Source organism: Ranitomeya imitator, chromosome 1, assembly GCF_032444005.1.
Source record: "Ranitomeya imitator isolate aRanImi1 chromosome 1, aRanImi1.pri, whole genome shotgun sequence".
Classification (NCBI taxonomy): domain Eukaryota; kingdom Metazoa; phylum Chordata; class Amphibia; order Anura; family Dendrobatidae; genus Ranitomeya; species Ranitomeya imitator.
This window is the reverse complement of record NC_091282.1, coordinates 526,664,384-526,687,509: the sequence shown is the minus strand read 5'-3', so window position 1 is coordinate 526,687,509 and position 23,126 is coordinate 526,664,384. Positions and strand designations below refer to the sequence as shown.

Sequence of the window (23,126 nt, the reverse complement as noted above, 5' to 3'; positions counted from 1 at the left end):
CCGCGACAACTCATAAAAATGCTAGTATATAATATCTAACAATTAGCAATTACCCCTCCATTAATTACTAAACCAAACATAAGTGTTACCGATTGGTAATTAATCACAATCTGTTTGCATTTGGCAGGTGCTGTAACAGCTAGCAGACACATTTTAGATGAACAGTAAGTGATGTATCAGATTATTAGGTTGCTCTCCTGAAAGGAATCCTTGCCCAGATTTTGGCGACCCCATCTGAAAGTAGCATGATATATAAACAAAGACCCTGATTCCAGCAATGTATCACTTACTGCACCGCTTGCTGAAGATCTACCAGGTCCCTGAAGGCTGAGCTCTGTATAACCCCGCCCACATCACTGATTGACAGTTTCTGCCCATGCACAGTGTACACAGAAAGCTGCCTATCAGAGGTAGGGTGGGGTTATTCGCATCTCACGAATATACAAGACTACATGGCAGAAAGTTTGCTAGTCCTCTACTGGTAATCTCCTGCTGATAAAAAGTGATATTTTAAAAGCTACATTAAGCAGCCCAGTAAGTGACACATCACGGGAATTAGGGTCTATGTTTCTATATTATGGTGTGCTCAGATAACGTGGCAAATCCTGGCTACAGATTCCCTTTAAAGTGATTTTCCAAGCAAAAAAAAAAAACTGTGCTCCTTTGCCCTCTTCATCTGGCCAATTTGCACCTGCATATTGTTTGTTTCTTTTTATTAAAAAGTGCAGCAGGCTCCCCTTTCCTATACAGAGGGATGCTGCAAAGAAACATGTACCATGTTCTACACACTTCTTTAGAGTGGGGCCCCATGGTGGACAGATGCCTCAATATTCGTCCTGACAGTGCACACTGAGGGCACAGCCTCCTGACAGTGGCCACATGCTATGTCTACCTTGCATTAGTGATACTCACCTACTGACTCCCACCTGTTTCCAATGCAGGTCAGTCCATAAATTGTGCTGACAAAGGAATTGAAGATATCGCTGTTCCACCAGCAGCAGGATCACTATGACTTGTGATTGGCTGCAGTGGTCAGGTGACTTGAGTAGCGGGTCATTTGAAATATATCCGATGATCTGCTGCTCAAGTTACTTGACTATTGCAGTCAATTGTAGAGATCCTGCTTCTGGTAGAGCAGTGACGTCTCCTACTCCTGTGTGTGTGTTTGCTGATAGGTGACTATCACTTAATTTGATATTTTTTACACTTCCAAGCCCATGGAAAATTTTGTTTTTGCTTGAATAAATGTTTTGAGCCTTTGATATTAACCCCTTAATCCCATTGGACGTACTATCCTGTTGAGGTGACCTGGGATTTAATTCCCAGTGACGGGATAGTACGTCCAGCGCAATCAGCCGCGCTCACGTGGGGAGCGCGGCCGATCACGCCCGGGTGTCAGTTGACTATCGCACCTGACATTCGGCACTATGTGCCAAGAGCTGTCACAGACCGCTCCTTGCACATTAACCCCTGGAACACTGCGATCAAAGATGATCGCAGCCTTCCGGCGTCAAAGGGAAGCATCGCGCAGGGAGGAGGCTCCCTGCGTGCTTCCCTGAGACCCTCGGAGCAACGCGAGATCGCGTTGCACCGAGGGTCTCCTTCCTCCTCCTCCCTACAGGCCTGGATCCAAAATGGCCACGGGGGGCCTTCCGGGTCCTGCAGGGAGGTGGCTTTCAAGCGCCTGCTCAGAGCAGGCGCCGGGAAGCCTCCCTGCAGTGCCTGTGTGATCGTTGATCTGACACAGTGCACTGCAAAGTGTCAGATCAGCGATCTGTCACTATACAGTGATATCCCCACTGGTGCAATGTAAAAAAGTAAAGAAAATATTTACATGTGTAAAAAAAAAAAAAAATCCTAAATAAATAAAAAATATTGTTCCAATAAATACATTTCTTTATCTAAATAAAAAAAAACAATTAAAGTACACATATTTAGTATCGCCGCGTCCGTAATGAACCGACCTATAAAACTGTCCCACTAGTTAACCCAGTGAACACTGTAAAAAAAAAAGGCAAAAAACGATGCTTTATTATCATACCGCCAAACAAAAAGTGGAATAACACGCCATCAAAAAGACAGATATAAATAACCATGGTACCGCTGAAAACGACATCTTGTCCCACAAAAAACGAGCTGCCATACAGCATCATCAGCAGAAAAATAAAAAAGTTATAGTCCTGAGAATAAAGCGATGCAAAAATAATTATTTTTTCTATAAAATAGTTTTTATCGTATAAAAGTGCCAAAACATAAAAAAATGACATAAATGAGGTATCGCTGTAATCGTTCTAACTCGAAGAATAAAACTGCTTTATCAATTTTACCAAACATGGAACGGTATAAGCGCCCCCCCCCAAAAGAAATTCATGAATAGCTGATTTTTGTTCATTCTACCCAAAATGGTACCAATAAAAACATCAACTCGTCCCGCAAAAAACTAGACCTCACATGACTCTGTGGACAAAAATATGGAAAAATTATAGCTCTCAAAATGTAGAGACGCAAAAACTATTTTTTGCAATAAAAAGCATCTTTTAGTGTGTGACAACTGCCAATCATAAAAATCTGCTGAAAAGACCCGCCAGAAAAGTAAATCAAACCGCCTTCATCACCCTCTGAATTAGGGAAAAATAATAAAATTTAAAAAAATGTTTTTATTTCCATTTTCCCATTAGGCTTATAGTTGGGGCTAAAGTTAGGGTTAGTGTTGTGGCTAAAGTTAGGGTTAGGGTTGGGGCTAAAGTTAGGGTTAGTGTTGGGGCTAAAGTTAGGGTTAGGGTTGGGGCTAAAGTTAGGGTTAGGGTTGGGGCTAAAGTTTGGATTACATTTACGGTTAGGATTAGGGTTGGGATTAGGGTTAGGGGTGTGGTTAGGGTTATGGCTGGGATTAGGGTTAGGGGTGTGTTTGGGTTAGGGTTTCAGTTAGAATTGGGGGGTTTCCACTGTTTAGGCACATCAGGGGCTCTCCAAACGCGACATTGCATCCGATCTCAATTCCAGCAAATTCTGCGTTGAAAAAGTAATACAGTGCTCCTTCCCTTCCGAGCTCTCCCGTGCGCCCAAACAGGGGTTTACCCCAACATAGGGGGTATCAGCGTACTCAGAACAAATTGGACAACAACTTTTGGGGTCCAATTTCTCCTGTTACCCTTGGGAAAATACAAAACCAGGGGCTTAAAAATAATTTTTGTGGAAAAAAAAAGATTTTTTGTTTACATGGTTCTCTGTAATAAACTGTAGTGAAACACTTGGGGCTTCAAAGTCCTCACAACACATCTAGATAAGTTCCTTGGGGGGTCTAGTTTCCAATATGGGGTCACTTGTAGGGGGTTTCTACTGTTTAGTTACATCAGTGGCTCTGCAAATGCAACGTGATGCCTGCAGACCAATCCATCTAAGTCTGCATTCCAAAAGGCGTTCCTTCCCTTCCTAGCTCTGCCATGCACCCAAACGGTGGTTCCCCCCCACATATGGGGTATCAGCGTACTCGGGACAAATTGGACAACAACTTTTTGGGTCCAATTTCTCCTGTTACCTTTGGGAAAATACAAAACTGGGGGCTAAAAAATAATTGGTGTGGGAAAAAAAATGATTTTTTATTTTCACGGCTCTGCATTATAAACTGTAGTGAAACACTTGGAGTTTCAAAGTTTTCACAACACATCTAGATAAGTTCCTTAGGGGGTCTTCTTTAAAAAATGGTGTCACTTGTGGGGGGTTTCAATGTTTAGGCACATCAGGGGCTCTCCAAACACAACATGGCATCCCATCTCAATTCCAGTCAATTTTGCATTGAAAAGTCAAATGGCTCTCCTTCCCTTCCGAGTTCTGCCAATGCGCCCAAACAGTGGTGTACTCCCACATATGGGGTATCAGCATACTCAGGACAAAATGAATAACAAGTTTTGGGGTCCAGTTTCTTCTGTTACCCTTGGGAAAATAAAAAATTGGGGCAAAAAATTATTTTTGTGAAAAAATATGATTTTTTATTTTTATGTCTCTACATTATTAACTTCTGTGAAGCACTTGGTGGGTCAAAGTGCTCACCACACATCTAGATAAGTTCCTTAGGGGGTCTACTTTCCAAAATGATGTCATTTGTGGGGGGTTTCAATGTTTAGGCACATCAGGATCTCTCCAAACGTGACATGGCGTCCCATCTCAATTCCAGTCAATTTTGCATTGAAAAGTCAAATGGCGCTCCTTCCCTTTTGAGCTCTGCCATGCACCCAAACAGTGGTTTACCCCCACATATGGGGTATCAGTGTACTTAGGTCAAATTTTACAACAACTTTTCGGGTCCAATTTCTCCTGTTACCCTGGGTAAAATAAAACAAATTGGAGCTGAAATAAAATTTTTGTGAAAATAGTTAAATGTTCATTTTTTTTTTAAACATTCCAAAAATTCATGTGAAACACCTGAAGGGTTAATAAACTTTTTGAATGTGGTTTTGAGCACCTTGAGATGTGCAGTTTTTAGAATGGTGTTACACTTGGGTATTTTCTATCATATAGACCCCTCAAAGTGACTTCAAATGCGATGTGGTCCCTAAAAAAAAATGGTGTTGTAAAAATGAGAAATTGCTGGTCAATTTTAACCCTTATAACGCCCTAACAAAAAAAAATTTGGTTCCAAAATTGTGCTGATGTAAAATAGACATGTGGGAAATGTTGATTATTAAGTATTTTGTGTGACATATCTCTGTGATTTAAGGGCATAAAAATTCAAAGTTGGAAAATTGCGAAATTTTCGCCAATTTTCAGTTTTTTTCACAAATAAACGCAGGTTATATCAAAGAAATTTTACCACTATCATGAAGTACGATATGTCATGAGAAAACAGTGTCAGAATCATCAGGATCCATTGAAGCATTCCAGAGTCCAAAAGGACAGTGGTCAAAATTGTAAAAATTGGCCAGGTCAGTAACGTGCAAACCACCCTTGGGGGTTAAGGGGTTTAAGGATCAGGGCCTAGATGGTTTTTGGACTACCTATGGTCAGCCTGTGAACCCAGACACACTGTTTGTAGTAAACTAGGGAGCAGATCCTTTTATTCTAATCTGTGACAACCTCTTAAAATAGAAGCAATATGTTCTTAGTGTGTTTATTTTATATATATTTTAAATCCAAACTTTTAAAACATATTAAAAATAAATCACTTTGCTTGTACTATAAAGTAAAGTAGTTTATTTGACTTGAGCGTGAGCTTTATTTTAATGCCTCACCTGTCTAATAAATGCTAAAATTAAACTCAAAATTGTGATAAAGTGAGTGATTGGCATGAATTGTTGCATTCTTTCCTTATGACTAGGATCATGTTCAAATTAAATCACATTTAAGGTTCCAGATTACTGCACAATTATCTGACTTTTTAACCCCAACATTATATACCACATACTTAGTAAGGGGAACTCTTGTAAATAAATTCTTGTATTTTTTTAGGGGAAGGGGATTGAAATTAGCTTGAACCTGAAATCACAAGGAACCTAGAGAACCTTATAAAAGGTTTCAACAAACTGTTTATATAAATCAACTCAATAGGGCGAATATAAGAAACTTTTTAATTTGCTTTATTTTGAAAGAATTCTGCTTTTTCACAAACATTTTTGCTTAAGAAAAGACAGACTGCCAAGTCACAATGTTGTCAGGTTACACCTTCCATTATACTCTATGGAGAGGGGAAGAGTAAGGCTGCCATCACACTAGCAGTATTTGGTCAGTATTTTACCTCAGTATTTGTAAGCCAAAACCAGGAGTGGAACAATCAGAGGAAAAGTCTAATAGAAACATATGCACCACTTCTGTATTATCACCCACTCCTGGTTTTGGCTTACAAATACTGATATAAAATACTGACCAGATACTGCTAGTGTGACGGCAGCCTAAAGAGCATAGTGATGCCACAAGAAATAGGAAACACAGAAATATTGTGTTGAGCTTTCTAACAAGTCTTTTACTTCACTTGTAAGCTGGATTCACATCTGTTCTGATACGTATTAGGCCGGCGTCACACACAGCGTAAAACAATACGGTCCGTATATTACGGCCGTAATACGCTGAAAAGTCCCGAAAAAAGTGGTCCGTAGCTCCTCCGTAGGCAGGGTGTGTCAGCGTTTTTTGCGCATGGCATCCTCCGTATGTAATCCGTATGGCATCCGTACTGCGTGGTTTTCTCGCAGGCTAGCAAAACCAACATACCGCTATAGAAGTGATCCATGTGTCCCAAAAAGAAAAGAAAATATATATATACTGTCTATATATATATATATATATATATATATATATATATATATATATATATATGTATATGTGTCAGTAGACACATATATTAGAGAGAAAAGCCGGTAATTCAGTGCGGTGTACAGTAAAATCACACTGACAGCTTACAGTAGAATAGGTAGAATAAATGTGTACACATAGAATAGGTATATATATATATATATATGTCAGTGAGACACATATATGTATATATATTAATATTTATTCCAGCGCTATACAGCTTGAAAGCCGGTAATTCAATTACCGGCTTTTTCCTTCTCCTTCCTAAAACCCGACATGATTTGAGACATGTTTTACATACAGTAAACCATGTCTTCTCTCCATTTTTTTTGCAGATTCCACACTACTAATGTCAGTAGTGTGTATCTGCAAAATTTGGCCGTTCTAGCTCTTAAAATAAAGGGTTAAATGGCGGAAAAAATTGGCGTGGGCTCCCGCGCAATTTTCTCCGCCAGAGTAGTAAAGCCAGTGACTGAGGGCAGATATTAATAGCCTGGAGAGGGTCCATGGTTATTGGCCCCCCCCGGCTAAAAATATCTGCCCCCAGCCACCCCAGAAAAGGCACATCTGGAAGATGCGCCTATTCTGGCACTTGGCCACTCTCTTCCCATTCCCGTGTAGCGGTGGGATATGGGGTAATGAAGGGTTAATGCCACCTTGCTATTGTAAGGTGACATTAAGCCTAATTAATAATGGAGAGGCGTCAATTATGACACCTATCCATTATTAATCCAAAACTAGTAAAAGGTTAAATAAAACACAAACACATTTTTTAAAATTATTTTAATGAAATAAAAACAATGGTTGTTGCAGTATTTTATTCAACGCCCAATCCAGTCACTGAAGACCCTCGTTCTGTGAGTAAAAAAACATAATAAACCAACAATATACTTACCCTCCGCAGATCTGTAACGTCCAACGATGTAAATCCTTCTGAAGGGGTTAAAACATTTTGCAGCAAGGAGCTTTGCTAATGCAGGCTGCTCCTCGCTGCAAAACCCCAGGGAATGAGGCTAAAAATAGATCAATGAGCTATATTTAGCTTCATTTGCGGTGAGGCGCCCTCTGCTGGCTGTTCATAGATCGTGGGAAATTACCTAGAAAGCTCCCAGGCTTTCTAGGCAAGTTCCCACGATCTATAAACATCCAGCAGAGGGCGCCTCACCGCAAATGAAGCTAAATATAGATCATTGATCTATTTTTAGCCTCATTCCCTGGGGTTTTGCAGCGAGGAGCAGCCTGCATTAGCAAAGCTCCTTGCTGCAAAATGTTTTAACCCCTTCAGAAGGATTTACATCGTTGGACGTTACAGATCTGCGGAGGGTAAGTATATTGTTGGTTTATTATGTTTTTTTACTCACAGAACGAGGGTCTTCAGTGACTGGATTGGGCGTTGAATAAAATACTGCAACAACCATTGTTTTTATTTCATTAAAATAATTTTAAAAAATGTGTTTGTGTTTTATTTAACCTTTTACTAGTTTTGGATTAATAATGGATAGGTGTCATAATTGACGCCTCTCCATTATTAATTAGGCTTAATGTCACCTTACAATAGCAAGGTGGCATTAACCCTTCATTACCCCATATCCCACCGCTACACGGGAATGGGAAGAGAGTGGCCAAGTGCCAGAATAGGCGCATCTTCCAGATGTGCCTTTTCTGGGGTGGCTGGGGGGAGATATTTTTAGCCAGGGGGGGGGCCAATAACCGTGGACCCTCTCCAGGCTATTAATATCTGCCCTCAGTCACTGGCTTTACTACTCTGGCGGAGAAAATTGCGCGGGAGCCCACGCCAATTTTTTCCGCCATTTAACCCTTTATTTTAAGAGCTAGAACGGCCAAATTTTGCAGATACACACTACTGACATTAGTAGTGTGGAATCTGCAAAAAAAATGGAGAGAAGACATGGTTTACTGTATGTAAACCATGTCTCAAATCATGTCGGGTTTTAGGAAGGAGAAGGAAAAAGCCGGTAATTGAATTACCGGCTTTCAAGCTGTATAGCGCTGGAATAAATATTAATATATATACATATATGTGTCTCACTGACATATATACAGTGAGGCAAAAAAGTATTTAGTCAGTCAGCAATAGTGCAAGCTCCACCACTTAAAAAGATGAGAGGCGTCTGTAATTTACATCATAGGTAGACATCAACTATGGGAGACAAACTGAGAAAAAAAAATCCAGAAAATCACATTGTCTGTTTTTTTAACATTTTATTTGCATATTATGGTGGAAAATAAGTATTTGGTCAGAAACAAAATTTCATCTCAATACTTTGTAATATATCCTTTGTTGGCAATGACAGAGGTCAAACGTTTTCTGTAAGTCTTCACAAGGTTGCCACACACTGTTGTTGGTATGTTGGCCCATTCCTCCATGCAGATCTCCTCTAGAGCAGTGATGTTTTTGGCTTTTCGCTTGGCAACACGGACTTTCAACTCCCTCCAAAGGTTTTCTATGGGGTTGAGATCTGGAGACTGGCTAGGCCACTCCAGGACCTTAAAATGCTTCTTACGAAGCCACTCCTTCGTTGCCCTGGCGGTGTGCTTTGGATCATTGTCATGTTGAAAGACCCAGCCACGTTTCATCTTCAATGCCCTTGCTGATGGAAGGAGGTTTGCACTCAAAATCTCACGATACATGGCCCCATTCATTCTTTCATGTACCCGGATCAGTCGTCCTGGCCCCTTTGCAGAGAAACAGCCCCAAAGCATGATGTTTCCACCACCATGCTTTACAGTAGGTATGGTGTTTGATGGATGCAACTCAGTATTCTTTTTCCTCCAAACACGACAAGTTGTGTTTCTACCAAACAGTTCCAGTTTGGTTTCATCAGACCATAGGACATTCTCCCAAAACTCCTCTGGATCATCCAAATGCTCTCTAGCAAACTTCAGACGGGCCCGGACATGTACTGGCTTAAGCAGTGGGACACGTCTGGCACTGCAGGATCTGAGTCCATGGTGGCGTAGTGTGTTACTTATGGTAGGCCTTGTTACATTGGTCCCAGCTCTCTGAAGTTCATTTACTAGGTCCCCCCGCGTGGTTCTGGGATTTTTGCTCACCGTTCTTGTGATCATTCTGACCCCACGGGGTGGGATTTTGCGTGGAGCCCCAGATCGAGGGAGATTATCAGTGGTCTTGTATGTCTTCCATTTTCTAATTATTGCTCCCACTGTTGATTTCTTCACTCCAAGCTGGTTGGCTATTGCAGATTCAGTCTTCCCAGCCTGGTGCAGGGCTACAATTTTGTTTCTGGTGTCCTTTGACAGCTCTTTGGTCTTCACCATAGTGGAGTTTGGAGTCAGACTGTTTGAGGGTGTGCACAGGTGTCTTTTTATGCTGATAACAAGTTTAAACAGGTGCCATTACTACAGGTAATGAGTGGAGGAAAGAGGAGACTCTTAAAGAAGAAGTTACTGGTCTGTGAGAGCCAGAAGTCTTGATTGTTTGTTTCTGACCAAATACTTATTTTCCACCATAATATGCAAAAAAAATGATAAAAAAACAGACAATGTGATTTTCTGGATTTTTTTTTCTCAGTTTGTCTCCCATAGTTGAGGTCTACCTATGATGTAAATTACAGACGCCTCTCATCTTTTTAAGTGGTGGAACTTGCACTATTGCTGACTGACTAAATACTTTTTTGCCCCACTGTATATATATATATACCTATTCTATGTGTACACATTTATTCTACCTATTCTACTGTAAGCTGTCAGTGTGATTTTACTGTACACCGCACTGAATTACCGGCTTTTCTCTCTAACAGCGCTGCGTATTTCTCGCAAGTCACACTGCTTGTCCGTGTGTAATCCGTATTTTTCACGCTTCCATAGACTTTCATTGGCGTATTTCTTGCGCAGTACGGAGACAAACGCAGCATGCTGCGATTTTGTACGGCCGTAGAAAGCCGTATAATACTGATCAGTAAAATACGGCAAATAGGAGCAGGGGCATAGAGAATAATTGTGCCGTATTTTTTGCGAGTTTTACGGACGTAGATTCTGCGCTCTTACGTCCGTAAAACTCGCAAGTGTGACGGCGGCCTTACTATATAATTTCCTTCAAGCCGCTGCTCCTTCTGTGTGCTAACTTAGGAAAGAAGAGCAGGAATCTCTCTCAGTGTACTATGCTATATATCTAAGGGGTAATGTTTCTCCTTATGGAGAGTGACATACCAGCTGGCTTGTCAAGGTAAGGAGGCTTATTCGCCGTGCAATGCTCCTCTGGGAAGTTAAATATTCAATTTATTGAATATTGAATATTTAATTTCCCAGAGGAGCATTGCACGGCGAATAAGCCTCCTTACCTTGACAAGCCAGAGCTAGTTTGTCACTCTCCACAAGGAGAAACGATACCCCTTAGACCCCAATCCAGAGCCTCTCACCTAGCCAAATCAGTTCTCATGCTTCGCACTGACGAGGGTCAACAGCCCGAAACACCGTGTCTGCGAATTGAGATACTAATTTGGCTTTTATCCTAAGTCATATTGCATGACTCGTTGAAGGGTTGATTGTGACTTGTAGGATCGTTACTTCCAACAGGTGGCGCTATAGAGTTTAAGTCCTCTTTTTCTCAGAAGAGGCAATTTGAATATGCTATATATGGGACACATCATAGCAGCTAGTTTCCTCCCACCAGAGTCGTTTGCAAATTAGAGATAGAGGCTGCAGAGGGGAAAACTACTGAAAATACAGGATACAAGTCATATAATGGCTATAGATAGTGCTATGGTTCATGTACACACGACACCTTATTCTGAAAAGTTACTCGGATTATAGATTTACTTTAAATCATTTGTTTGCATTTTACAATCCTGCTTTGGTAAAAGAATCCACTACTACATAAGCAGATCTCAGGCTGTCCCATTCCTGGTACCCCTTGTGATCACTTGCAATCCATAAAAGAATTTGACTAGTGATGAGCGAACGTGCTCAGAAGAGGTGTTATCTCGGCATGCTCGGGTGCTATCCGACTGTCTTTGGCATGCTCAAAAAATATGTTTGAGTCCCAGCGACTGTGTCTCTCGCGGCTATTCGACAGCCACAACATATGTAGGGATTGCCTGTTAAGCAATTCCGATATGTATCGCCCACAAGACATGCAGACACGGGGACTGTAACATATTATTCGAGAACGCTGAAGACACTCGGTTAATATCCAAGCATGCTCATATAACACCTTATCCGAGCAGGTTTGCTCATCACTAGTCATGAGCAAATACATTCAACACTATTTGTTTCTCGCATGAATACTACGCTATTCGGGCTATTCGTTACTTGGCAAGTAATTTGGTATTCACCTTGGTATATTCAAGTGACACACCCAGCATGTTTGGCGCTTTATTTGCAGCCAATGAAAATGCTGAGCTAGCTTGCCAATCACAGTAATGTCATAGGGACTATTTAAAGGTTGCTGGTGTCATCTTGTGCACATTGCAGCCAGAAGCAGTGTAGGGAGAGCGTAGTTTAAGCATAGGGAGAGTGAAAGGAGCATAGGGAGAGTGATAGGAAGTTATAGTGAGAGTAATTTATTCCAAAAAGCTCTTTTAAGAGCTGAAGATTGTTAAGAGATTACTTGTTTGTTAGGCAGGAATTTAAATAGGGAGAGATTTAATAGGAGGGAGGGTGAAAGGCAGGCATGGGTTTTCTCATCATTGCAAGTACATGCTACAGATCTCTGCTATTTTCCACTGTGTTGCATAGTAGTTAGTATTAGGATTAGGGTAAAATAGGGAGGATTTCATCCACTATCAAAATATAAAAATCAGCTATTTGTAGAGGAAAATAATATTAGGTAGTAACTGCATATACAAAACCATTTTTTGGGAGCTACATAATATTCCTGTGTAGCAGCATATATGTATATATATATATTTTTTTTTTTTTGACCGCAAAATAATATTCCTCAGTGGCAGCATATAGTAACATCCATTTTAAAATTTAATTGCAATATAATATCCCTCACCTATTACTTAAAATACCTAATATTTGTCTAGCAATCCAGGTACGTAATCCAGGTACAGATAATCTTACGTGAAAATTTAGCAGGGGCAATAATCTTCATTACTCCGCATTTGCAATGTTATAGCAAGCCAATTGAAAAAAAATCTTTTATTGTTCTAAAAAATAGCATATCTTTATTTAGCAGTTGTGCAACTGGCGCAATCAAGGTACAGATAATCTTACGTGACAATTTAGCAGTGTCAGCAAGGGAATCGATAGGGAGTACAAGTTTCTAAAGAAAAGAGAAATAAACCAGCTCACCTGTGATGCATTAGTTGAACTTCAATGTCATGATTAAGGGAGCCTAGTGTTAGGGCTAGCGGAACGCACCAAATAATAAGACTGATAGAGTATGGTGCGTTCGTAGCCCGGGGTCCACCGTGCAGAGATGGAACCTGCTGCTGAGTAATGACGGACTATATGGCGGTACTCATAAGTATACTCGCGTGGGTTAAACTTCACCCAACGTGAAGGAAGCGATCCTGTTGCGTCACAGGATCGTGGTACCGCACATAGAAGGCGAGCAAGCAGTCAGCGAACTTAACCCCAACTAGGATTGAAGTCCGATTAGACCACTTGGTGGCACAACACCGCAACAGGGTGTGTTAGGCAACTCTTATAATTAGAGCACCGAAGTGCGAACTGTGCCGTGCTGGCAGGCACCACTAAGCACCCAGACGTGGGTCAGGAAGCGCACTACTGGCGCGTGGCGCAGCACTGGCGGACACAGCAATAGACGCTGATACGTGTGACACGTTGAGTGATTTGTCGGGCGCTAGATAGCAGCCATACTCCATACGCGAACAGTCATACAATAGGGTAGGGGTATTTAATGAACGACTTGCACTCACCACAAACACACGTATTCAATTGTACACTAGCGCATGGCCGTGCGGTCATGCGCAGTTTATATAATTGCAGGACAGGAAGTGGCCACAGAAACTTTGCCCTTCCAGGGCCTGCCAAGAGGACCAATGGAATGTGCTGCAGAGCCAGAGCACATGACTCTCGATCTCCAACGGGAGATCTTGCTCTGGGCATGCTCAGTGTGCGCAAACAAGGACTTAGTCCCAGGGAAGTCCGCTCGCCGCTGACCAGCACTGACTTTAATGGCAGGAGCTGAAGAAGCAGCAGTAACTCTCTGTACAGAGTGAGAGCGAGCAAGACGCTGGGAGCGACGTCCCTGCTGAGCAGACTCCACTGCGGCTGGAGGAGAATGGGAGACCGCAGCGGAGACGGATCGAGATTCCCCCTGTGCAGCAGAGGAAACTCGACTCCTAACACCTAGTCTCCAGAATTGCGTTCAGATTCTTACCCACATGGTTTGTGCTGAAGTTTGTATCCTCTAAACTACAAGTTTGTGAATAAAGAAATTTTATCTTCATGGACTCGGTGGAGCTGGACATTCTTCTTTTTTTAGTAAAAGTTTCTCCATTGCACATTGTGCCAAGTTTTCACAAAGTACAAAACCTTAGCCACTTGGGGGTATAGATACATGACCACTAAGTACTTGTTGCAGAAGCAGGACGAGGAGGAGGTGATTTCATGAACAAAATGGGTTTGGACGGTAAAGGATACATGTTAAGACAGCATCCCAACAAAAAACATTTGGCCTGCTTTTACATTATGTTGCTGTCATCCATAGGGCTTACAAAGTTTCCGGAAATCCAGTCCTTGTTCAATTTTAGAAGAGTCAGCCTGTCTGCATTTTCTGTTGACAGGCGTGTGTGCCTATCCATTATAATTGCACCAGTTAAACTAAAAAATCCACTCAGACAACACAGTTGCAGCAGGTCATTGCAGCAGATCCAAGGAGTAGAAGGAGTAGTTGGGCCAAATGTGGAAGTCACGGGGTTACCGTGACAGTGTGGAGCCAGAAGACTGCATCATCTGATTGCTCCTACCCCAGTGCTGAGAAGAAGCACTTCTTTTTAAATGTGTTTATTTCTTCTTGCGGAACAGGGGTTAATCGGCCATGTTGGAAATCCTTGTGTTCACAGCTGAGCTCAGTTAGCCACTCCCTTCCCCTTTTTAGTCTGGGCTATGTTTCAAATCCTTGTCAGAGCAAGCATTTGCTGCATGGCTACAGGAGGGAGAGGAGTTCATATGAGAAGGAGAGTTGGAGGAGTTATCTGTGACTGTTGCTTGGTTTGTATGTTTGGTAATTCCCTATCTTTCCCTATTTTGGTTTATTCCCCTACCTCCACACCCCGTTGCATTCCTCTGTTATATGTGAGTGAATATTTTGTATGCCTGGAGTTTTCTGTTAACCCTTGTTTGTGTTGCCTTGTTTGTCAGGTTGGTGTACTATGGTGCACAGTAGTGCCCCTCTTCTGTGGGAGGGGGAAGAGCTACCTCAGGAGACAGGCAAGGGCTTAGGCGCTGGCATCTTAGCCATCTGAAATATCCTGGGGAGCAGGGCGAGCTAGGGTGCCCCCTAGTGTTAGGGATAGGGAAGGAGCCCCTTGTCTCGAGTCACCTGACAGCTGTGCCGTGTGATAGTTGCTCTGAAACCCGAGAGGTACATGAAGGGCTGCAGGGGCTCTCCAAAAGGGACATGATGCCCGCACACTATTCCATCAAAGTCTGCATTCCGAAACGCCATTCCTGCCCTTCTGAGCCCTGCCGTGCACCCAAACAGTGGATTTCCTCCACATATGGGGTATCAGCACACTTAGGAGAAATTGCACAACAGATTTGGAGGTCAGTTATTTTCTGATGCCCGTGTGAAAATAAAAAAAAAATTATGGCAAAATTACATTTTTTGTGGAAAAAAAGGTTTTGTAAATTTTGTTGGAAAGATGAGAAATCGCTGGTCAAATTTTAACCCTTATAACTTCCTAATAAAAAAAAAAATTGTTTCCAAAAATTGTGCTCATGTAAAGCAGACATGTGGGCAATGCTATTTATTAACTATTCTGTGTGACATAACTGTCTGATTTAAGGGCATAAGAATTTAGACAAGTTTTCATCAAATTTCTGTTATTTTCACTAATAAACGCAAGTCATATCAAACAAATTTTAACACTATCACGAAGTACAATATCGCGAAAAAATAATCTCAGAATCAGTGAGATCCGTTGAAGCATTCCAGAGTTTTTACAATTGTAAAATTAGTCTCGGTCATGAAGGTGAAAACAGGCCCGGTGGTGAAAGGAATAAGCTCTGTCGCAATTTTATTTAGTAGAGAGGTATAATTCAAAGAGTACAATTGCTCTGGGTATCTGCCTGTCTTGATTCCAATGTAGGTGTTAAAGGATCTAGAGGTCTGTAGGTTCAGACCAATTTCTCTCACCTATCCGAATGGAGTTTTTTCCCCAGTTCCAGGATTTCACTTTTAGATTAGGTGTTAAGTATTTCCTAAAACTTTATAAATTGAAACAATTGTTGCAGTTGTTCTAATGGTCTATGCAAAAGCAATATAATGTAATTCACATAGTGTGCTATTCTCGTCATCTTGGTACCAACTCGTATTCGATTAAACAGGTCAGACTCCTATAAATCGGTCCTTGGGTTCCAGGGCTAGATGAAATCGTAGCAGAGACATCGGGCACCCATGTCGAGTCCCTTTGTGCAGAAAAAGAGAATCAGACAAAAAGCATGGTGTGCAAACTATTGCTGTAGGATTATTATATACTCCTCCAAAAAGCATCCTAAAATTACCCTTAACATTCATTGCATCCAACACTGCCACCAGCTAGTCCAAGCTTACGTTGTCAAAAGCTTTTTATACATCCACGCCAGCAGGGTCGGGTTTTCACCTTGCTGTGGACGGTGTCGTAACGCATCTAGCACCGTCAGGACTTTAAGTATATTTGTCACTGCAGCCCTTCCCTTTATGAATCTTACTTGTGCTGGACCTACCATATGTGGGAGAAAACATGCCAACCAATCAGCCATTATCTTATAAATAATTTTTTGATCCACATCAATTAGGGAAATAGGCCTATAGGAGCCCACTTCTAGGGGGTCCTTCACCTATTTGATTATCACGTTTATGTATGTGAAGGAAGGACCAGGGGCTGCGTTACCTCTGTGTGGGCTTTCTGCATCATCAGGACTTGCCCGGTATGGGGATGATTTCCTCACAGATGGCTCAGGAATAATAGACAGGTTAACTTCAACAATAACGTCTTTACTTAACACAGCTTGATCAATTACAGGCACTTTGGGTAACGCATGCAACACATCTTTCTCTGTCCCTGCTCTGTCCTTTCCTTCTTTGCATTCAGCCCCAGGTCGGACTGCTTCTCTTGGTCCCGCAGAGTCTATTCCATCCCGAATTCTTGCCTCACATTGTAGAGTCCAATACTGTTTCGCCCCAGTTCTAAGTACTGCCGCCCAGGCAAAGATCTGCCTCATCCTGTGTGTAGTGACCTTGCTGACCTGTCTTCTTGCTCTATGGGGACAGATTTCCTTCAGTTGCATCCGCAGCACTTGTTTTCTTTCCTCCTAGAGGAATCCTTTCTCAGTAACTGGTCTATGCTTAAGCCCCCTTCTTAAACGTCACGGGGCACAGCTACTTCTGGCTAGACTGTTATGATATGGTGGTTTAGGAGCAACATGGGACAAGCTCTGAAGGAGGTGGTACCTGTACTGACTGCGGTCCCTAAGCTCAACACAACACTAGAAGTAGCTGTGGGATGCTCCTGTCACACCCTAGGCACCTCGTCACAGCCTGAGAACTAACTACCCCTAAAGATAGAAACAGGAAAACTATCTTGCCTCAGAGAAAATCCCCAAAGGATTGACTGTGAGTGGAGAGGGAAAAGACATACACAGAATGAAACCAGGATGTAGCACAGGAGGCCAGTCTAGCTAGATAGATTGGACAGGATAGAATACTGTGCGGTCAGTATTAAAAACTACAAAAATCCACACAGAGTTTACAAAAATCTCCACACCTGACTAAAGGTGTGGAGGGTAAATCTGCTTCCCAGAGCTTCCAGCTTAACTGAATTAATCCATACTGACAAGCTGGACAAGACATAGAATGCACAGAATGAATAAGTCCACAACATGTGGACAGAAAAGAGCAAAGCAAGGACTTATCTTTGCTGAACTGGTCAGGATATCAGGGAAATCCAAGAGAGATGTGAATCCAACCAGGAACCATTGACAAGTGGCACTGGCTGAAGGGAAGAGCCAGGCATAAATAGCCGAGCAGAAAGACAATCAGTGGAAGCAGCTGCAGACTGCTAAATCCAAGGAGCAGCCATACCACTTAAAACCACCGGAGGGAGCCCAAGAGCAGAACTCACAAAAGTGCCACTTACAACCACCGGAGGGAGCCCAAGAGCGGAATTCACAACATAGACAGCCCAGTGAGCTGCTTATTCACTTTGCCCCTGCAGCGCCTCAGGGTCCTGATCTTTGCAGTAATGTCATTTTCCTTTAGGGGAGAGTGATATTACAGTTGGAGGCAGAGAAGGACAACTGAATCCAGGTATCACAAACATGCAACACATTTCGCACTCCAGGCCACCAGGGGAGCTCTGCTCCTATTTATTAGGGCACACCTCACACTTAGGTAAAACTGGTTGCCTGGGGAGGAAATTAGTTAGTTGCTGGCTGAGCTTCGCTCAGTTAGTTGGTCCCTGACAGGGGTGGGATCCTTATATTAGAAAATAGCCGACAGCACAACTGATATAGGGATGCCCGTCCTAGTTCCAATGGACCCAGAAGGAAAAGTACATACCGCAGCAAAGTGAAGGACAGCATCCAATCCAGGTGAAGTATAAAAAGTCCTATATTGTGCCAAATGCAACGTTTCAACCATATAGCTCTTTTTCAAGCAAAAAAAGACCTATATGGTTGAAACGTTGGATTGGATGCTGTCCTTCACTTTGCTGAGGGGTGGGATCCTGTCAGAGATCGAGACAGAAGGACACGGAGCTGTGCATGCCCTGAGAGCTGCAGCTCCCAGAAAGAGACACTGAATGAGAACTGTATTGTAGAGAAGGTGAAGAAGTCATAGCAAAGGAGTGGATATCAGGAGAGAGCAGCCCTACACAGGCTGCCTCCTTCTGAGGAGCAGGATCCCGGTAGCCGGAACAGTGAGGGAGCAACAACCCTTTATGCCTTGCTCCAGAGACCGGCAGAACAGCTAATTTCACGTTATCTATCCACCCCTACACCCAGGAGGCAAGGTGGCACCCCTTAGAGGCTGGGGCATGATAGAGTCCCTGTAAAACGCCTCAAGCCACCAGTCATACGGGTTTGTGCTATCCATCTGGGGGACAGAGAGAGACATAACATCTGTAACATCTTCAACAGTTGTGAGGACCTTATGAGAAGCTTAGCAGTAAGGGACTACAACACCACGGCGCTAGAGGAAGGCTACTGATTTCTATCTGGACAAGGGGACTCTGGATTTGCCTCCAAACCGGCCGGACTCTCCCTGCCCTGTGGTCTGGTGCCCTTGACTGTGGATGCTGAAGCCTTCAGTAAAAGATAAAGAGACTGCAACCTTGTGTCCTCGTTCTTCACTGCGCCTCTCACCATCCAGCATCTACACACTGGAAAGCCCTGGGAACATATTTCACCTGTGGGAAGGTATACCATCTAGCTGCCATAACATCACCCCAGCGGACCCCTTAAAGCAGCATCGGTCACCCTGACCGAATACCACAGGTGGCGTCATGAACATTTCCCCTAAAGACCTTTCCCTTTTTCAACAGACGTCCCAGGGTCACAGACCGGGTCAGCCACCGTGACATCCCCCCGTGAACCGAATGACCCGATACTGAGTACCCCACTGCCCTTGGGGGCGCTCCACCCTCCTACTTTAATTACATGCTACAGTGCCCCCCTAATGGCCAACCATGTACACTATGCCCCTATGATTATACAAGGCCCAGGGACTTACTTTCCACATGCAGTGTGTAGCAGTACTCTTGTACACGGTGACAATACACTTTATGTGTAGCTGTGCCACCGTGCACAAACACATCAATACTACTCTTAAAGGGGTTGGGGGAGAAGAAGGAACAATATGCATTTACATCCCCTACATTTCCCCCTTTCTTTAATAATGATTGTCCTCAACCATGGCAACCTGTAATGTTGCACATATTAAAACATTAACTTGAACTCAATATAGATCACGTCCATCAATACTTCAAAGGGAGATGGCCTCCTTCCTTTAAATAGGGTACTCCTGTACCAGGAAACACAGTTCACTGGAGAGACCTGCTTCTCCAGCAGAATGGGCACAAGAGGTGCAGCAAAAAGAAAGAGTCCATGGGCTCTATAAAAAAGGAACATCCAGTTCGCAGTCCTCTGAATCAGACAGACAAAACTCAAATGTCCTTATGGTCCTTTTTGACCTTGAAACTCCCCTTTATACTGGGGGTAAACAGCAGGGCTTCTCCTTTGCCCCAATAGGATGCGGAACAGTCCTTTCTCCTTCCTGTATATGGTGCAATGGCTCCACAAATGAAACAATCAAGTTTCTCATGTCTCCTCCCCAATCTTTAGGATGAGAGTTGTTGTGAATTCTGTGGCTGAATTCACTCCTGTGGTCACAAGTGGTATTGCAGCCTCTGGGCTTCCTCCCTCAGGTGTTTTGGTGAGCTCGTTGGCTGCCTTGCTATTTAACTCCACCTGAGTCTGTCTTCCTTGCTCCTTGTCAATGTTCCAGTGTTGGATCTGAGCTACTGCATCTTTCCTGTGGCCTGCTGCTCTGCTAGATAAGTGTTACTTTGTTTTTGTTTCCGTTTTTTCTGTCCAGCTGTGCTATTCTCTTTTGCTGGAAGCTCTGAGACGCAAAGGGTGCACCGCCGTGCCGTTAGTTCGGCACGGTGGGTCTTTTTGCCTCCCTTTGCGTGGTTTTGCTTTAGGGTTTTTTGTAGACTGCATAGTTCTCTTTGCTATCCTCGCTCTGTCTAGAATATCGGGCCTCACTTTGCTGAATCTATTTCATTCCTACGTTTTGTCTTTTCATCTTGCTAACAGTCATTATATGTGGGGGGCTGCCTATTCCTTTGGGGTATTTCTCTGAGGCAAGTCAGGCTTGTATTTCTATCTTCAGGCTAGTCAGCTCCTCAGGCAGTGCCGAGTTGCATAGGTAGTGTTAGGCGCAATCCACTGCTGCTTTTAGTTGTGTGAGGATAGGTTCAGGTATTGCAGTCTACAGAGATTCCACGTCTCAGAGCTTGTTCTATTGTTTTTGGGTTATTGCCATATCACTGTATGTGCGCTGATTACTGCACACTGTGTTGCCTGATAGCACAGCATAACAGTACAAGGAGACATACCAATGATTCTCAATAGAGGGAAAAAAGAAGTCCTGACATCATTTTTTTTTTTTCCTCAGCTCTGTCTTCAGTTTTTTTTTTCCCCTAGACATTAGAGTGCTTCAGGACACAGGTGTGGACATGGATATTCAGGGTCTGTGCTCTTCAATGGATAATCTCGTTATAAATGTACAAAAGATTCAAGATACAATTGATCAGAAATCTATGCTAGAACCAAGAATTCCTATTCCTGATTTGTTTTTTGGTGACAGAACTAAGTTCCTGAGCTTCAAAAATAATTGTAAGCTATTTCTGGCCTTGAAACCTCATTCTTCTGGTAATCCTATTCAACAGGTTTTGATTATTATTTCTTTTTTGCGCGGCGACCCACAGGACTGGGCGTTTTCTCTTGCGCCAGGAGACCCTGCATTGAGTAATGTTGATGCGTTTTTCCAGGCGCTTGGATTGCTTTACGATGAGCCTAATTCAGTGGATCAGGCTGAGAAAAATTTGCTGGCTTTATGCCAGGGTCAGGATGATGTAGAAGTATATTGTCAGAAATTTAGGAAGTGGTCAGTACTCACTCTGTGGAATGAATCTGCACTGGCGGCTTGGTTCAGAAAGGGTCTCTCTGAAGCTCTTAAGGATGTCATGGTGGGATTTCCTATGCCTGCTGGTTTGAATGAGTCTATGTCCTTGGCCATTCAGATCGGTCGTCGCTTGCGCGAGCGTAAATCTGTGCACCATCTGGCGGTATTGTCTGAGAGTAAACCTGAGCCTATGCAGTGCGACAGGACTATGACTAAAGTTGAACGGCAAGAACACAGACGTCTGAACAGGCTGTGTTTCTACTGTGGTGATTCCACTCATGCTATTTCTAATTGTCCTAAGCGCACTAGGCGGTTCGATAGCTCTGCCGTCATTGGTACTGTACAGTCCAAATTCCTTCTGTCCATTACCTTGATATGCTCTTTGTCATCGTATTCTGTCATGGCGTTTGTGGATTCAGGCGCTGCCCTGAATCTGATGGATTTGGATTATGCTAAACGTTGTGGATTTTTCTTGGAGCCTTTGCGGTGTCCTATTCCGTTGAGAGGAATTGATGCTACACCTTTGGCCAAGAATGAGCCTCAGTACTGGGCCCAGCTGACCATGTGCATGGCTCCTGCACATCAGGAAGTTATTCGCTTTCTGGTACTGCATAATCTGCATGATGTGGTCGTGTTGGGGTTGCCATGGCTACAAACCCATAATCCAGTATTAGATTGGAACTCTATGTCGGTAACCAGCTGGGGTTGTCAGGGAGTACATGGTGATGTTCCATTTTTGTCTATTTCGTCATCCATTCCTTCTGACATCCCAGAGTTCTTGTCTGACTTTCAGGATGTATTTGAAGAGCCCAAGTCTGATGCCCTACCTCCGCATAGGAATTGTGATTGTGCTATCAATTTGATTCCTGGTAGTAAATTCCCTAAGGGTCGTTTATTTAATTTGTCCGTGCCTGAACACACCGCTATGCGCAGTTATGTGAAAGAATCCCTGGAGAAGGGACATATTCGCCCATCGTCATCACCATTGGGAGCAGGGTTCTTTTTTGTGGCCAAAAAGGATGGTTCGCTAAGACCGTGTATTGATTACCGCCTTCTTAATAAGATCACTGTTAAGTTTCAGTATCCCTTGCCATTGATATCTGACTTGTTTGCTCGGATTAAGGGGGCTAGTTGGTTTACTAAGATTGATCTTCGTGGTGCGTATAATCTGGTGAGAATCAGGCAGGGAGATGAATGGAAAACGGCATTTAATACGCCCGAGGGTCATTTTGAGTATCTGGTGATGCCGTTCGGACTTGCCAATGCTCCATCTGTTTTTCAGTCTTTTATGCATGACATTTTCCGTGAGTATCTGGATAAATTCCTGATTGTTTACTTGGATGACATTTTGATCTTCTCTGATGATTGGGAGTCTCATGTGAAGCAAGTCAGAATGGTTTTCCAGGTACTGCGTGCTAATTCCTTGTTCGTGAAGGGATCAAAGTGTCTCTTCGGTGTGCAGAAAGTTTCATTTTTGGGGTTCATCTTTTCCCCTTCTACTATCGAGATGGATCCGGTTAAGGTCCAGGCCATCCAGGATTGGACTCAGCCGACATCTCTGAAAAGTCTGCAGAAATTCCTGGGCTTTGCTAATTTTTATCGTCGCTTCATCTGTAATTTTTCTAGCATTGCCAGACCATTGACCGATTTGACCAAGAAGGGTGCTGATTTGGTTAATTGGTCTTCTGCTGCCGTGGAAGCTTTTCAGGAGTTGAAGCGTCATTTTTGCTGTGCCCCTGTGTTGTGTCAACCAGATGTTTCTCTTCCGTTCCAGGTCGAGGTTGATGCTTCTGAGATTGGAGCAGGGGCGGTTTTGTCACAGAGAGGTTCTGGTTGCTCAGTGTTGAAACCATGTGCTTTCTTTTCCAGGAAATTTTCTGCTGCTGAGCGTAATTATGATGTGGGCAACCGAGAGTTGCTGGCCATGAAGTGGGCATTCGAGGAGTGGCGTCATTGGCTTGAGGGAGCTAAGCATCGCGTGGTGGTATTGACTGATCAT

At 43.1% G+C, this 23,126-nt stretch overlaps 1 protein-coding gene across 1 annotated transcript in view; it reads left to right on the top strand.

Annotated features, from left to right (window-relative positions):
- The window catches only part of SUSD1 (sushi domain containing 1), a 466,537-nt gene that overhangs the window by 428,925 nt on the left and 14,486 nt on the right, over positions 1–23,126 (top strand). Inside the window, exon 23 of the mRNA XM_069767010.1 lies at positions 128–164. Coding sequence (XP_069623111.1) covers positions 128–143 — 16 coding nt within the window. The 3' untranslated portion in view covers positions 144–164. The remainder of the gene's footprint in view (positions 1–127; positions 165–23,126) is intronic.